At 32.4% G+C, this 18,137-nt stretch overlaps 2 protein-coding genes across 2 annotated transcripts; one reads left to right on the top strand and one right to left on the bottom strand.

Annotated features, from left to right (window-relative positions):
- Positions 1 to 1,739: 1,739 nt before the first annotated feature.
- Positions 1,740 to 3,578, bottom strand: LOC127105735 (uncharacterized). Its single transcript, XM_051042937.1, has 4 exons — positions 3,201 to 3,578; positions 3,063 to 3,123; positions 2,823 to 2,967; positions 1,740 to 2,209 (listed from the first exon to the last, which is right to left on the bottom strand). Exons 1-4 carry the CDS (start codon positions 3,397 to 3,399, stop codon positions 1,952 to 1,954), a joined length of 663 nt encoding a protein of 220 aa, XP_050898894.1. The 5' UTR covers positions 3,400 to 3,578; the 3' UTR covers positions 1,740 to 1,951.
- Positions 3,579 to 10,477: 6,899 nt separating this feature from the next.
- On the top strand, positions 10,478 to 12,309 carry LOC127105738 (uncharacterized). The gene has a single exon (XM_051042938.1). The coding sequence runs from the start codon at positions 10,686 to 10,688 to the stop codon at positions 11,937 to 11,939; it is 1,254 nt and encodes a 417-aa protein (XP_050898895.1). The 5' UTR covers positions 10,478 to 10,685; the 3' UTR covers positions 11,940 to 12,309.
- Positions 12,310 to 18,137: the final 5,828 nt, after the last annotated feature.

The raw sequence follows: 18,137 nt of genomic DNA on the forward strand, positions 1-18,137 counted from the left end.
GAGACAATGCCTGAGGATGAATGAGATTGATGACCGAGGAGGTAGAGAAGGCATAGGAGTTAGAGGAGATAATCAGCCATACCCGACAGTATATTAGTATTTAACGGTAGTACTATGATTTGTATTTTATTTTGACACCATGTTATTTTATTGGTCTCGATTGTATGACATTTTTTACATTTATTGGTCATATATATATATATATATATATATATATATATATATATATATATATATATATATATATATATATATATATATATATATATATATATATATATATATAATATATATATATATATATATATATATAAAACATTTTTGGACCCTCTGAAATTATGCATGTCTATTTTTTATTTTCAATTATACGGCATGGTTTAAATCTGCATCTAAATACACGTAAGCATAGCATAATATGAAAAGTTCTATTCAAATACGTTACATAGACGTATCTCTGAAATATTCACGGAAATGCATCTCTGGTTCAATTCACGTGTATAATGGCTTATGAGTGTGATGTATAGTATATTTTAAATTATTACGGAGATGTATCTCCAGAATATTTCAACGTTCATTCAAAATTTGATGCGTTCGAAGATGTATCTTCAGAATCTGAGAGCATTTAAATAACTTTGCATTATGGCTAAGAAACATAAAGGGTGCATTAAAAAATCCTCTAAATTTTTTAGATAAAAAAAGTATTGGTCAATAGTTGAAGATGGATTACAATGTATATCCAAAGGAGATGATGTTGATAGCCACTAGCCACTCAGACGAAGCAACATGATGAAAAAATTGAAAGATTTGATGGTGACAAATAATTTGTTTTAGGCTATTGATCGCACAGTCTTGAAAACTATTTTTCAGAAAGGCAAATTTGCGATTCAATGATACTCAAATATCAAGGGATTCAATGATACTCAAATATCAAGGGACAACAAAAGTGAAGCAAACTCAATGATATACTCAAACGGATCGTGGGTAAGAATCAACTTATAAGAATTTTATAAACTTTGTGAGATGAATGGTATCTAAAAACAATTTACTACAACTTATGCACCACAACAGAATGAGGTTTGTGAAAGAAAGAGTCGTACAATTATAAACATGGCCTGAACTATATTGTCTAGAAAAGTCATTCGAATATGTTTTTGGCTTGAGGTTGTTAATTGGAGCATCTACATATTTAATAGAAGTCCAATATTGGCAGTGAAGAACATGACACCCGAAAAACCTTGAAAAGGAAACAAATCGACAATTGATTATTTCAAAGTTTTTGGTTGTAAAGCCTTTGTGTTCTTGATGAAAAGAGGAAGAACAAATAGCACCGAAGAAGGACATGTATATTTCTTCGTCGAGAAGTGGTTTTCGATGAAAACCAAAAAATGAAAGTGAACTACTAATAGCACCGAAGAATACATTTTAATAATGATTGATGAAGTTGAAGAAGAAAAACATGATCATCCTTCAAATTCTACTCTTTCACAAGTTCACCTTCTGCTTCCTCACCAAGTTCACAAGCAGAAGTGGAAGATGAAGAGCCAAATGAACCTAAACTCCAACACACATGAAGGCTATAAGATTATCAGAGTTAATCAGATTGATGATTTAGTTTCCCACTTTGCTTTATTTTCAGGTCATGATCCTGTTGTTTTTCATGATGCCACCAAAGAGTCAAAGTGGCAGAAGATGGATAAAGAAAAACACTTGAGAATTAACAAACATACCAACATCTAAGATTTTGCAAACCTGAAGTTCATTCAAACTTAAAATTTGTAATCTTCAATCCATACATGCACATAGTTATCTTCTTAACTTAATCAAATTTTTGGATTCTCTACTCAAGAACATACCAAATGAAAAATCCCGAGTTAAACAACTAAAAGTATGCTAGAAGCATAAAAGAAATGCAGCAAAATCAGCTCTCATTTTGGCGAACTGGTTGCTCTACTTATTCGCTCGAAGATCCTGTTGCCATCAAAAAGTCACCCTCACAGACAACTTCACCTCCAACATATGCCTTCCCTTCCATCTTCGCTATTCCAAATCGCTTTTGCAATTTGATAAGTGTCATTCTCATGACTAAGGTGTCTCCAGCAATCACAGGCCTCCTAAACCGTACTTTGTCTATCCCAGCAAAGAAGAAATTCTCGCGAGAACCTCCCACTTCAGGTTGTAACATAACCAAGCCACCAACCTGTGCTAGTGCCTGCATAAAACACCTCACATTCATCGCCACAAGCCATAAATGAAACACGAAGGAAACCTGACGGAGCAAGTAAGAACTATACCAACATACATATTCTATTCACAATCAATTGAGATCATATGAACATTAAGTTTGTCACAGTTGCACATTGTTCATTATATATAAATGTAGAGCTAATTATGTTTTTCTGAATTACAAACCTCAACCACAACCGCTAACAAATTCATAACTACTCTATCTCTTATCCATGGTTAAACCATCATAATACACAAATCAATTGTAAAAGCTATAGCTCCAAAATACAAGGAATCACACCAGCATTTCGTTCTTAGAGTATCAAATGACAGCATTAGATCAACATCACCTCCTAAGTATACAACCAAAAGAAAGTACTTTGTAATAGACAGATATTCAAAGTTCCATCCATAGATATTTGATTCAATCAACCACATAGCTTATCAGAGCACATAAAGCACAACATTGTATACTTGCACAAATACGAACCACGGACACCAGAAACACGAAATCACAAGTGTCGGACACAATTTTTCAGAGGTGTCGGTGCTACATAGTCCGTGCACAATCATATATTTATAATGAAAAAGGTGTTTACCTCAACCATGAGCACACCAGGCATGATAGGTCTTTCTGGAAAATGTCCAGGAAAGAAGTTATCATTTATTGTAACATTCTTAATAGCCACTGCAGAAACTCCAGGATTGTATTCAATCACTCTATCCACTAGAAGAAATGGAAACCTAAACAAAAACCCCACCAAAACAACAACAAAAGGGGAATTAACCAAATAAACACATTGAAGTGATGCATCCAATAAAAAAAATACAACTTTTACCTGTGGGGTAGAATATCACGAATCTGATTGATATCCAATATGGTTGGAAATGCAGGATACCCTGCGCAACAAACCATTAAAATAAGAAATTGAAGGTGGGGAGAACGTAAAATGCTAAGACGAAAACAAAACACATACTTAATTCAATTGGGATGGTGTCTTCTTTGGGAGCATTTGCGGAATCTGAAGAACAAGAGATTGCAAATCGTCTTGTGACATTGGTGTTCCTCGACCGGGTAGGTAGATGGAGAGATCTAGATGTGGTGAATCTGGGAGATGGAGATTTGGGGGCATAAGAATGAGGAGAGACGGTGTTGGAGAAAGTAGAGGATGCCATTGTTGAGGTTTAGTGGGTTTGGGGTACGAACTGTGTTGTAATGATTTATGTGAATGGAGTTTGTGGGGGTGTGAGTTGATATTAGGGGGGTTAAACTAGGATTTCTTATTAGACAGGCGGAAGTAACAAAGATGCATGTACAAACTAACGAGTAGTGTTGTGTTGGGACGGAGTCTCCAACGTTGTTACTTGTTTGTTCAACTACCAAAATAAATAACCTCCGCCACTTTGCCATGTAATTTTTAAAGTAAAAATCATTTTTTTTCTAATAAAAATATCAAGTCTTATTTTTTCAAAAAAAAAGAAGATAAAAAACCGACACTTGAGAGTTTTAAAATTACTGATACCAAAGTATAAAAGTAAAAGAAGTTTTTTAAACTATATTTTGATAACCTCCGCTAACAATATTAAGTCTAATTAATGTTGATATTGTTTAGAAGGATAATTCTAAAGCTTTTTGAAATTTGTCTCAAATGATCATTCCCGAAATATGTCAATGTTTTTTTAAGTGTTTTTTTACATGTAACAATTAAAGACACGGTGCACCCTATTATTGTCAAATCAATCTTTGAAGAATTGTATGCTGTTGGTCCGACTGCTAATATATCAAAGGTTATTGAACGAGAATGTTCTTAAATTCAATGTTACTAAAGTTGATGTTGAGAAATATTTTATCAATAAATTAACGTTCAAGTTACGTGGTCATAGACTTCAACTGATATGTGTGAAAGTTGCTAAGTTAGGTTTATGATATCTATTTAGATGTATAATTCTGGTTTTGATAGAAGAAAAGCTTATCTTATGATGTGTTGGGAAAAAGTTGACGAGGATAAAGAATCAAATAGAAAGTTGAAACATGAAGGCACCAAATCAAAAAAATATGGATGTCCTTTTAGGTTGCGCGAGTAGTATATAACAACAAATGTTTGAAAATTTAATATGTTATATAGTGTATAGAATTATGAATTAGATCGCAAGTTATCAAGTCATTTAATTGCTAGTTGTTTAGATGTTTACGAGAAGAAAATTGTTGTTCAGATGACAATGAACGTGAATTTATCCAAAAACATACTCATGACTTCAAAAAGAAAGGGACATGATAGTGTAACATACACTAAACACGTTTATAATGTTTGACAAAGAAACAATAAGGCAATAAGGGGTCCAAAAACTGAAATACAACAGTTGTTGAACCCCGAGTTATTAATAGTGGTTGCTCCAAGTGCTATTTCAGGATTCTCTCTCGGTGCGGTAACCCTCTACTACTGAGGAGCGACGCGCATCCCAGTTTTGGATAGCGGTCATGTAGGTTGGGATAACGGATTGTAGGAGTGGCGCGCTTCCCAAACGGGAGGGGTGTTCTGCTTTTAGGGCTTTTTTAGAGTGTGAAAAAGATCTTTTTAGCCTTAAATTTTTTTAAAATTCATTATATATGTTCGTGTTTTCTCCTCTTTCATTTGCGTTTTCACTTTTGTCCATCGTGTTTCTTTTGTTCACTATTTCTCACATTTTTTGCTTGCGGCTTCTCTTTGCATAACTCCTCTACCGCCTCAATTGCTTCAAGCTTCTCTCTATTTTTCTTCTTATTCTTTACTTTTTTTTCCTGCTTTTCTATTGTGTTCTCTCTCTCTCTTGCTCTTTTATATTCATTGTTTTTCTATTCGTTTTCAGGTTGTTTTTTTCTTCATAGAATTAGTCCAAACAGTTATTTAATCTACATTAAATATATAGGTAGATTATTCATATAAATAGTCCAAAAAGTTTTCCCGCAATCCCATTTTTGAGGTTGGTTGCTCTGCTCCGCTATCTGGGATTAATAATTCTGGTTGAAAGTATTGGATGGACATCATTATTTTTCTAGATATAAAATGGTTGGTGATAGAAAATTTGTTTAAGATATAATTTGGACGTATACAAAACCAATCAAATTATTGAACACATTTCTCGTTCTATCGATAATGGGTTCAACATATAAGACTTATCGATAATGGGTTCAACATATAAATTATCTTTGTTTGGATATGTTAGCGTTACTTCAACATAGATGACATTTTAAATTGCCTTTACTTTCATGAAATGTGAAAAGGATATTGTTGTTATTTGGACTCTAGAAATATGTTGCAATTTGTTTAAGGACTCATATAATATGCCACATTTTATTGTCAGTGGTTGTGATATTTCTCTTATGATTTTTGTTGCACAATTTTTTTCTACATCATCTATTTTACTATATCCCTTTCACGTATCTAAAAATAGGAGATCTAGATGTAAGTTGCTACTTAAAAACTAAACTCTCAAAGCTAAAGATTGGGAAATTGTCAAATATAAACAAATAGTGGAACCATAATGGCATCTTGGGATGATGTAATACATTATTTTACACATGAGTTTTATATTGATTATGTCTCACAGTTCAAAAGTGTGCGCGTGATATTTTCAAAGTTTTTAAAATATATTGAGTTACAATTTTAGACCACGTGAAGGAAAAAATAGTCAATGTTTGGAGTGATCAAGTTAGATACCATGGAAACACCACCACAAATAGAGTTTAATCTACTCATGCTAGATTGAAAAAACATGTGTTAGATAGTAAGAGTTATTTTTGCAAGTACTGGGAAGCAATTAATAATATGATTGTCGTTCAACACAGTGAGATATAAACCTCGTTTATAAAAATGTATGACCATACTATAGAATAGTTTCAATAATAAGGATTTGTATTCTCATCTGATTGGTAATATATATTGTGTGTGATTGTATTAAATGTATCATGAAATTGTGTGACCTTAGAATATCGATTTAGATAGCTCTATGTATGGTTGTTATAGGTGAAAAAATTGGCCAAATCCACTTGGTATGTCCATTTTCCCCGTATTTTTATGGAACAAACCAAGGTTTTAAGCTCGCACTCTATAATATTTCCGCCCCCTCCCCGTCCCCGTTTTATTATGGTTTTTCTGGTGCAAACATTAATACGAAATTTTATAACTTTTAGCCTTTATGGGATGACCCATGGTTTTAGGCCCACACCGACTCCACTATATTTTTTTGTGGAATTTTACAGGGAAGACCTAAATAAGGTGGACATGCCCTTTTCCCATCCCTAATGGACTTATATCATTGCCAAAAAGATTTGTCTAAAAACACCTATATGTATGGATGAAGTAAACACCACTTGAAAAAGCGTCAGTTTGATGATGACAAAAACTACTACCAAGGTATAATACATTATCAAAATATCAAATTCTCCACCTTTATCAAAAATAAAATACACTTAAGAGATACATGTTTTTATACAAAAACCTATTCACAAAATTGTAGATCCTAGAGGTGATGGTAGTTGTGGATTTTGTGTCATTTCAACTTTAATTAGCAAGGGTGAGGATAATTGAACTCTTGTCTATCATAACCTTATTAAATAGTTAATTTATCATAATAAATATTATATAGGAATCTATGAGACTAAAGAATGATATAAAAATATTTGCAATGCTCTAATTCCTAGTAAAGTTGGTGCCCTGAACCAACGGTAAGGTGGGTGAATTTTCCTGAAATTAATCGTCTTATAACAAGTGTGTATGACCGATTTATATTTTAATTGACAATATATGATGTTTTAGATACCTTTTTCTCTTTAAAGTCTCCATAAAAATAATTTGTATGCCTTACAACTAATATGTGTTTTTTTATGAATCCACTTGAAACCATAATGTCTTCTACGGCTAACATTTGTAGAATGGATAAAACATAACACATAAGAAGTAGATGATTAAGATTTTTTTTGGATATAATGGTTCTATTTGATAATTTGAATTATGCCGAAAAGGAATCCAATAGAAAAAAGTTTAATGCTGAAAGTCCAATAAATTTATACAATGTCAGTGATTTAATGCGTTTTAGTTAGTATGGTCATCAATATGTGTTGAATATAAAATTTACAAATATATTGGTATTTTTACTAATATACATTGATAAATATGATTGATATTTGAATCCTATAATATAGATAGATTATTTTTCTTTGTAGTTTTAGAAATCTTATCTGCCTTTACTACGCTAAATTTTTTGAAGTATTTCTCAGTGCAAAGAATCCCATAGTATGCATATTCCTTTGTATAAAAAATTGGAATCTTCATTAAAAAGATCTATTTAGCGTACAAGAAATAGAAAATGAGAAGACCACTTTAATATGTTCTAAATTGTTAAAATATGAAAACTGTAAAATTCTACGGTAGAGAAAAAGAAGATAAAATTAGTTATAAAATAAAAAATATGTTTTTTTTATTGATTTGTTTGATATCTACTAATGTCTTAAAGAGACTACATATTTAAAATTAATACTTCATCCGTCTTGCAATAGGCGTCCTCTTTGAGATTTTCACATTTTTTAAGATAATGTTTAATTGTGTTGATTTCAATGATAAAACGAATGTTCATTTACTAAAATAACCTTACTAATAATAGATAATTTAATAGTTACATGAATTAAAATACAATTAATAAGGGTAAGGTAGTGGAAAAAATATTAATAAATAACACATTGGTATTCTAAACGCACAAATAATTTGAGACAAATAAAAATAGGAAAGAGGACACCTATTGTGAGACGAAAGAAGTAATAAATAACAAACTAAAAGATAAAAAACAAACTAAATACAAACTAAATAATATTTAAAACAAAATTTCACACTTTTATCACCTTGTATCTTACTTTTATCATACTCACGCTTCCATTTGTTCCGAATGTGGTCTTTGATGGTAACATATCCTAGGACCCGTACCTTTTCGTCTCAAAATCCCACTAGCGATCCTTTGAATGGCTGAAGGGCTTTGGAGTCAAACTTCAACAACCCTTGAAAAGCCTCATAGTAGAGGATATACGTCAAACTGTCGAGATCAATCAGAACTCTCTTCATATTCCAATTGCGGATCTGGAGGTTGATCACCATTAGATCGTCTTATGCAGGATTACACCTTCAATGTTTTTGTGGGAGAAATTGACATTAAATATTGTGGCCCTAGAATCGGTGAGAGGGGCATTTGCAACATACATCACCTGTCAAGCAAACTTTTTTCTGTGAAGAGTTGGATTCACTTTCATCTGTGAATTTTCCAACTATCGTATTCAGTGTACGAGTGGTACTTTGTCCCTGCTCTTCTTCTACGCTATAGACCCCATTTGTCAGAGAGATTCTTCCTTGGGGCTTTGATGGTTGAGATCTTCTTCTTTCATCGCCATAACCGACACCCTATACATATTTCTACAGAAGACTTCTCTGTATCGACTTTTTGATCTCATGTTTCAAATGGTGACAATCATATGTGTGATGACCTCGCACTATATGGTATTTACAAAAAAAATGTATAGTCAATTCCCATCGTGTTTCCTTTGCGCGGGTTAGGTTCAGGAAGGATTTTTGTAAGGAAAACCTCCTGCAGAAATCTTTTCCACCTTGTGTTTAATGGGGTGACATATTCATATGGCCTTCGGTTTGTCTTGTATGACGCTTTCTCCTGATGGGGGACGGGGGTGCTTGATCATTGTGCTTCCTTTGTCTGTCGAGTTTTTATTTTGATACTCCATTATCTTTTGCATTTCTTGACCTATTCCCCGCATTACTTCCTTCCCCTTTAATATAACATTATGTTCGCCCCATTATCGCTTCCACTGTCGTCTCTGGTTTCTCACTAAGGACTCGTTAAAGTGTCCCACATTGAGACCGTTATGAAAGGCTCCCACATACATCTTGTGATTAGGATGAGATACTTTAATATATTATTCGTTAAAATGAACAGGGTATTCTTACAGAGATTCATCCTAATCTGGCAGACATTGAAGAGGCTAGTGGTTGACACCATTTTGTGTTTCCCTGAAAAAATGGATGTATCATTTTTCTCGCCAGATCCTGGTAGCTTGTTATGTAGAATCTAAGGAGGCTCATGTACCAACGTAATGCGACATCTTTCAATGTTCTAGCCATCAGTTTGTACTTTAGTGAGTCGCTGGCTTCGATGATGGGCATCTAAGTGTTTACCGTTATGATGTGCTCCTGCGAGTCGCTAGCTCCGATGATGGTCATCTGAGAGGTGACCATTATGATGTGCTCCAACGAATCGCTCTTTTCTTCGAATGTGTCCAACGAGGGTGGCTTGAAATTATCCGAAACTTGATCATCCAGAGTTTCCCTAGTCCACGGTTGCAGATCGATTGGGTCTTCCAAGTCATCATCCTTTGGCGAGGGGTGATGTTGATTTTACTACCAAATGTGAACACTACCTTGCAACAATTCGTTATCTTGGCGCAGGTTTTCCATTGCGACGAGTAGTTCCTTAGTGGCAGCATGCAATTCTTGATTGCTATTGCTCGCCTTAGTCTTGTAAGAATGACGAGCCTATTGGTTTGTAATTTTGTGTGGCCCAAACAAATTTTACCAAAAACCCATGGTGGGTGCCAAATATTCACCCAAAGAACACTAATTTGAATAACCCATCTGAAGGTGAATAGAAAACCCACAATGTAAAATTTATATGTTCAATAGAGTATGTGTTTTTCCTTTGAAGATTGATCCTATTTATATTGATCACTTTAACCTGATGTGGGGCAAGAGCCATGAATATCGTTTATTCTCCATGGTGGACCATAATAATCAAATATTCAATCATTATTGTTTTCAGGATGTATTACAGAATGTATATAGAATGTATTACCCTTATTTCAATAATGGTTTGAATATTGATTCGATACATTGTACATTGTATTAGGGATGTTCATGGATGCGGGTGGATATTATAGGTTATGTTTCATCCAAATTGAGTGTTAGAAATAAGTGTACTTGTATTGAGTTGTGTTAAGTTTTTTTAAATTAAAAAAAAGTCATTATTTTTTTTTAAAATTTAAAATACAATTCGCGAACCAAATTTATAAATAAACAAATCGGTTCAAATCAATTTTGACAATAAAATTACGAATTGAACAATAAATTCAACCCATTAAAATTTAACCGGGTTAAATAACTGATTAGATCAAATCCGATCCCATCCGACCTATAACATGTGATACCATTAAACCCAACTTAATTGGTAAGAGACGAGAAGGTGCATGAAAGTTAGCAGAAGCTCAATGGATCATGTAAAAATAAATAAAAATTAGGAAGACCAGCATTCTAGCAGTAAAGTTATACCAGTACTAGTTAATAAAAACGGCAATGTTGGCCGCAGTTACATTATTGAGTCACAGTTTTCAGTTTTAAGACTAACATCCATCGGAGGAGCATCGGGGATCGATTATGGAGTTTCACCAACACCACCGCAACAACAACAATTCATCTCCACAATGCTCCTCAAATTCCAATTCTATCTCTTCTTCCTCCTCCGTAACCACCACCACCATCAACAACAACAACAACAACCCTAACAGAAACTCCAACGACCCTATGCACTCTTGGTGGGAATCCGTCTCCAAAGCCCGTTCCCGAATCCACTCCCTCGCTTCCATCCTCCCTCAACATAACCACACTCTCTCCCCCCTCGCCGATTCCGAACGCCCCGCTCTCTCCCTTCTCTCCTCCCCCACCGCTTACTCCGCCCTCTCTTCTTCCCTCTCCGGTTCCCATTCCGATCCCCTCTGTCACTGGCTTTACGACACTTTTCTCTCCTCTGACCCTCACCTCCGTCTCGTTGTTCTCTCTTTTATCCCTCTCCTCTCCGGACTTTACCTCTCCCGTGTCCATTCCTCCGATCCCCCTTCCCTCGCCGGATTCGAAGCTGTCCTCCTCGCTCTCTACGCCGCCGAAACCAAATCGAGAGCCGGTAAACCTCTCCTTGTTACCATCCCCGATCTATCGATTCCCTCCATCTACCATGCTCCCCTCCGTAAACCCCATTCCCCAAACCCTACTCCCTCCGTCGGTGTTATCTCCCCTCCTCTCGAACCTCATCTCGCCGTTAAATCGACCAAACGCGCCTGCATCGTCGGTGTCGCTCTTCATTCTTACTTCTCCCAGATCTCCCATATGCCTTCCTGGTCAAAGCTTGAATTCTGTCTATTCGCCGCGGGTTGGGCCGGTCAGGACTGCCCCTGCCGGAGAGAATTCGATCAAATCGATAACCTCAACAACACTCTAGCTTTAAGCCATGAGAACGGTGAGAGTGATGCTGAGATTGAGGAGGTTGCCGAAGCGCTGAACAGCTTGGAGATTCATCATGACCCGGATTGTGAATCTCCAAAGGGAAATTCTAAAGGGGATAGAATCCCTTTACCTTGGGAGATTCTTCAACCTGCATTGAGAATTCTAGGACATTGTTTGATGGGTCCATTGAATTCTCAAGAGGTTAAGGATGCTGCTTCTTTTGCTGTTAGGTGTTTGTATGCAAGAGCTTCTCATGATTTAGTGCCGCAAGCAATACTTGCTACAAGAAGTCTCATTCAGCTCGATAACAGGACGAGGGATGCTGCAAAATCAGCTTCTTCTGCAGCTGCTTCAAATGTCAACACACCTACCAAAGCCAAGAAACCGGAAATGCTTCTAGTTTCAAAGTGATGATTATAAGATAAGATAACCCTTGCTGTATCTCTGTATAGTATATGGGTAATAGTGTTTCGATATTATTTTATCTGTTATAGCTTTATACTCTAGCTGTAAGCATAGTTCCTGTTTGAATTATAGATTCTTTATAGCTATGGGTTTTTGCCCCTTAGTTACTGTTTTTAAGTTTATGTATATTTTTCATGTAGATTAGTTGTCTGTTTTAACTTTGTTTATCAGTATAATTATCTTGTGCTGTTGGTTGTACTATTGTTTGATTGTAATGCAACTGAGTTTGCTATTCTTGTGGTCTGAATCATTGTTGTATTGTACTCTAGATGTAAAGATTGAGGAGGTTGAATGAGGTGATCTTTTTGAGCCATAATTTGCTTGCTGGTTGTTTTGCTGCCGCATTTGGTTTCTCTATATTATAGCTGTCAGCTTGTGTTGTCTTTGTTTTGTGACATCTGTAGTCTTTTCACGATTCAAATGTTATTTTTGATAATGCATCGATATTATATATTGCATCCATGGTGATAATATTGTCAGCAAAATCTATTTCTCGTGTATATCTGTGATTTTTGGTTTGTTCTTGAATTCTTCATAGTTGAGACCTTGACATCATAAGGGATCACCCTATTTTATCATTTTGCTAATATTATATAGCCTTTCTATTCATAATGTCTATTTGTTTAGGTGGATAGAAATAGGATGCATTGGAACAGTTAAAAATACGAGGATGGTTAATTTGAGTTTCAATTAAAAGAATGGCTGCTAATGAATGTAAAATACTGGTTACTTTAGGATCTTCATGACTGTAACAAATTATTGCCTTGTTTGCTTTGCCCTCGATAACTCTCGCAACGGGTGCTTGACTGAATCATCAATTTTTTTGCTTTAGTCAAGTTTGTCCTGGGATATATTCTGTTTGGGTTTGTGTCAGTTAAATAATGAGATTTGCTGACTGTTTAGTTTAGTGATGATTTTGTAAGCCAATTTATTCTTGTAAGTTATTTTCTCTTCTTTTCCATTTTAAACAAGTAAACTACATATTTCATAATGATTTGTTTTGTTTTGAAACTCTATTGTTCATGACAGTGAGTACTAGTGACAGAAGAGAAATGATATCATGTTCTGTGTGATTGCACCAATTATTTTGTCTTTGTTGATACCATGAACTATTAGTTTTATCAAGTGTTTAACTAGAACAACATTGGACGACACGATTTAGTCATGTTACCGTTGAACATGAGCGGTTTGTTTACAAGAGTATGTCTACTGTTGGTTTGTGATGGCTGAATCTTGTAATCCATGTCACTATATTCTCTGCCATTAGAAACATTGATGGGAAGGGGAATTCAAAATTTAGAACACAGATGATAAACGCCTAAAGTATCTATTTGATATTTTTAAGATTGTCTTTTAGGTCTATTTTATATCGGTTGTAGAAATCCGTTGAAAATTAAAGATTGACTTTTAGGAGAAATGTCAATGATGGTTGGATAGAAGACTGATACATCAATAATTTCTCTGATCTGCACCTCGTGTTATCGTAAGCACGATTTTGGTAGTGTAATTTATCCGAAATACACTATTGAAAAACTCTTATGATAATGTATTTAGACAGACTTTGGCAATATAGGATAGATTGAGAAACTGTTTGATACATCCTTATTGGTAACTCTTCTTTTACCAATAGAGCATCGAACCATGATCGATTAACTAATCAAACAAAACTAAACAAAACTAGTTACGAGTCACAAGTGAAATGATTGAGGACATTTGAAGGAAGTACAAAGAAATGCAACACAAGTGAAAAAAAAAACATCCATCCATCCATTAAAATAAACTATCATCAAACTTTATAATATATCATTTTTTTAAAATAAATAATTATACTACCAAATGGGTATATATATAGGATTTAATTGAAATACTCTGACAATGTAAAAAGATTTTACATAATCCTAGATGTTGGATATTAAAATAAGTTTGACTTTTATTTTAAAAACCTATAAAGTAATACAAACGGGTGATGGTGATGAATCGACAATGTAAATCTTTTTACACTGACAGTGCATAGTAATTAATCCTATATATATAATTAACAAATTTTAAAAAATTAAAACTATCTCCTTTTGTCATCTCATTCATTTCCCATTTTAAATCTTTTTATTAATCCTTTTCTTCTCTTAATTCAAATTTGAAAATTTTCATACATTTTTTTTAAAGATTAATTGTTATGCAATGTCAATACATCACAATCATCCGTTTGTATTACTTTTTAAATGTTTAAAATAAAAGTCAAATGTTTCAAATAAATCAATTATTGTGATTAACTGACCGTGTAAAAAATCTTTACACTAACCGTGTATATCAATTAAATTCATTTTTTCCACACTTTCTCACTTTTATTTTAATTTTTTCTTTTTCTTATTTTATTCTTTAAATTTAAATAACAAAATTTGAATCTCTTTTTAATTTAATGAAGAAAAATACATAAAAATATTGAATTTTTAAAACACAAATTTTATCTAAAATAAAAACATAATTATTTTTATTTATTATATATAAAAAATATTCATAATTAATATGATTATTATTCGTTTTATAATTAAGTAATTCATTTAAAAATTGACACATATATTTAAATATATTTTATATTGTATTAAATTAGATATCACTCAATAACAATCCACACAACTAACTTTCCATCTTACATGTCATTATTAGAACATTATCTATTTTTTTTAATCAACATTTGTCTTTATTTGAGAGATAAATTTTTTACTTTTAGATGTAATTTTTTTTCTTTCCTAATTTCACGGATCTCTTTTTTTATATGATTATTTAATACAATTGAGTTTATATGATTATTGTTCATTTTACAATTAAGTAACACATTATAAATTGATATGTATATTTAAAAATATTTTATATTATATCAAATTGAATATCACTCAATAATGGTACACACCACTAATTTTTTAATTTACGGGTCACTATCTGGACATTATCTATTTTATTTTAACAAATAATTTTTTTTAATTGAAAGATGAACTCTTTATTTTCAAATATAAATTTTTTCTCCATTTTTTTTTCATTTTTAATTTATACGTATATCTAAATATATTTTACACCATATTAAATAAATTTATCCGTGGAGAAGTCCCGTACTAAAAATATAAGCCAAGAAAAAAAGAAAGAGTTGAGATCTCTTCATTTCTAAAAATGAACATCTCTATTATTATAAATAAAGAATTTGTAGATGTAATTTTTTATCAAAACTATAGGAATTGATATTTCTAACTACAGGTAAAATGAAATATAAATTATTAAATTGATCTATGTTTTTGTAAGCCTCTAAAAAAAACACCTTTCACTTTGTTATCATGTCAAATTAATTGGAGAATTTCTTAATGCACCTTATATATTATTTACACATCATACGAAAATACAAAAATGTCATTTACATTCACATTTTAGAGATGTATCTTCAAACGCACAAAATTCTGATTAAACATTAAAATATTTTGGAGATGCATCTCCGTAATAATTTAAAACGTATATCATGCATTACACTCAGAAGCCATTTTATAAGTTTGTACAAGAGATACATCTCTGTTTATTTTACGGAGATGTATCTCCGTAACGTATCAGAACAAAACTCTTCATGTTATGTTTTATTTGCGTGCATTCAGATGAAGATTTAAACCATGCAAGCGATATGCAAAAAATGACGTACATAAGTCTAAATATGTCCAAATATGTCATATATATATATATATATATATATATATATATATATATATATATATATATATATATATATATATATATAAAATACCAATAAATGTAAAAAAAATCGAAAACAACGATAAAATAACATGATGTCAAAATAAAATAATCCATAATACTACTACTATATACTAATGCGCTATTGTGTATGTCTGACTACATCTCCTTTGCCTCCTTTGGCTCCTCTACGTCCTCGGTCTCCTCGGCCATCAATCCCCCCGTCCTCCGGCGCTGTCTCCAGTACATCAATGCCCCCCTGTGCCTCAGTCATGATGACATCTAGGACATGTCTCACATCAGACTCATCAAGGAAGATACCTCTGTCAATACCTATATGTGTAATATCCACAATGCGAAGACATCTAGGAAGGACATCCTCAACATGATCTAATTGTGTCTGCTCCTCCTCTAGTATCTCCTGATGAAAATTTCGGAGACGCATCTCCGGAATCTGGGAAACTAAAACGTTAAAAAATTATGGAGATGAATCTCCGGAAATTTCTGCAACTCAAAAGTTGCGTCAATGGCAGCAATGTACCCACGCAATCTCAAAAAATTACTTTGATAATCCATTTCAGCCAACAAACGTGTAATACACTGTGTTTAAACTATCATACATGCAATTTCTACTCATTTCTAACCTTAATCATCAATGTCTACTCATTTCAACCAAAATATTTCGGAGACGCATCTTCAAAATATTTTAATGTTAACTGAGTCTTGGGTGCGTCCGAAAATGTATCTCCAGAATATGAAGGCATTTATGCATTTTCACGTTGTAGCTAAGAAATATAAAGGGTGCATATAAGAAACTCTTTTTAATATGTGTTAGATGTTCAATTAGGCCATTAACTATATTACACCTTAACCGCCACGTGATTGATAATTCATCATTTTTTTAAATTATATTTTTTTTTTAGAAATCAAATATGTTTTGTGCGCAATCGCAAAGATTAATTTTCTAACTATCTGACGCGTTAACCGCCACATGATTGATAATTTATCATTTTTTTAACGTTATAGTTATTTTTTGCGCACAATTGAATGGATTAATCTCTGGAGTTGAATAGGATCATAATAAATGACAAATTTTTCCACAAAAGAATTTAATATTGTTGTATGTTTAGGGCTGAGTTCAAACCTAAAATCTCTTATTAAACTCAAAAAAATACCCATCTTATCATGCTATTGGATAGTTATAAGTCCTTTTTCTTTCAATAAGTTTTTTCTTAATCATTATATTTCATTTTTCTTCGCCAATATTCATAATATTAATTTTTCATCTTTTATCTTTTATGTGTCAGTAATTCTAAACTCATTTATCATTCAAAACAAGAATCCCTAAATTTCTATTCATTTTGTTCATACAAACATACAAACGGTGATTTATTTGAAAATTAGTGGTAGAAAACAAAAACAAATGAGAAAAAGGGATATACATTGGATTATAATTTTCTATTTAATTGTATAACATGATTAAATAATAAATTTTTATTAGATGATAATGTAAAAATATTTTATACTGTCAATGTGTATCCATTAAATTAAAACAAAATTGATTTATGTGTTTCTAGCATTCTTCATATATATATATATATATATATATATATATATATATATATATATATATATATATATATATATATATATATATATATATATATATATATATATATATATATATATATATATATATATATATATATATATATATTATATATATATATATATATATATATATATATATATATATATATATATATATATATATATGTAATACTAATAATAATTAATTAATTAATTAATTTTATTATTAACCAACATTTTCCATTAATTATAAATGATATTTTTTAACAAATCTCATTTAAACCATTAACTCTATTAAGTCTTTTTCTCACTAATTAAAAATATATATATTTAAAACAAATCTCATTTAACCCACCAATTTCCTTTGAGAATGATTAGTAATTTTAATATGTTATTTTAATATTAAATTATATTTTGAATATTGGTTAAATAGTTAAAGTTTTTGATTTTTTTTAAAAAAATCGACAATAACAAACATTTCAAAAAGAATACCAAAATAACCACTTTTAAAAGAGGATGCATCAGATGAACTGGCGCATCCCCTAAGCTAGCAAAGGAGGCGTCCAAGGCATTGGCGCATGCATTGGGCTACTCATGAGGAGGCGCCAATGCCCCTGGCGCCTTAGTGGTGCCTTAAGTGCAGGCGCCAATGCCTCTAGCGCCTGTATGTTATGTCATCTTGTGCCACTGGAAAAATGTATTTTATATAATACCACGCCATCAGATATATTTTTCCAATCGCCTTTTATATAAAATACTCTTGGCGCATGTATTTTATATCCACTCTGTATAAATACCACGCCTTGAATGCAATATTTTTCACACAAA

This window comes from Lathyrus oleraceus, chromosome 7, assembly GCF_024323335.1.
Source record: "Lathyrus oleraceus cultivar Zhongwan6 chromosome 7, CAAS_Psat_ZW6_1.0, whole genome shotgun sequence".
Taxonomy (NCBI): domain Eukaryota; kingdom Viridiplantae; phylum Streptophyta; class Magnoliopsida; order Fabales; family Fabaceae; genus Lathyrus; species Lathyrus oleraceus.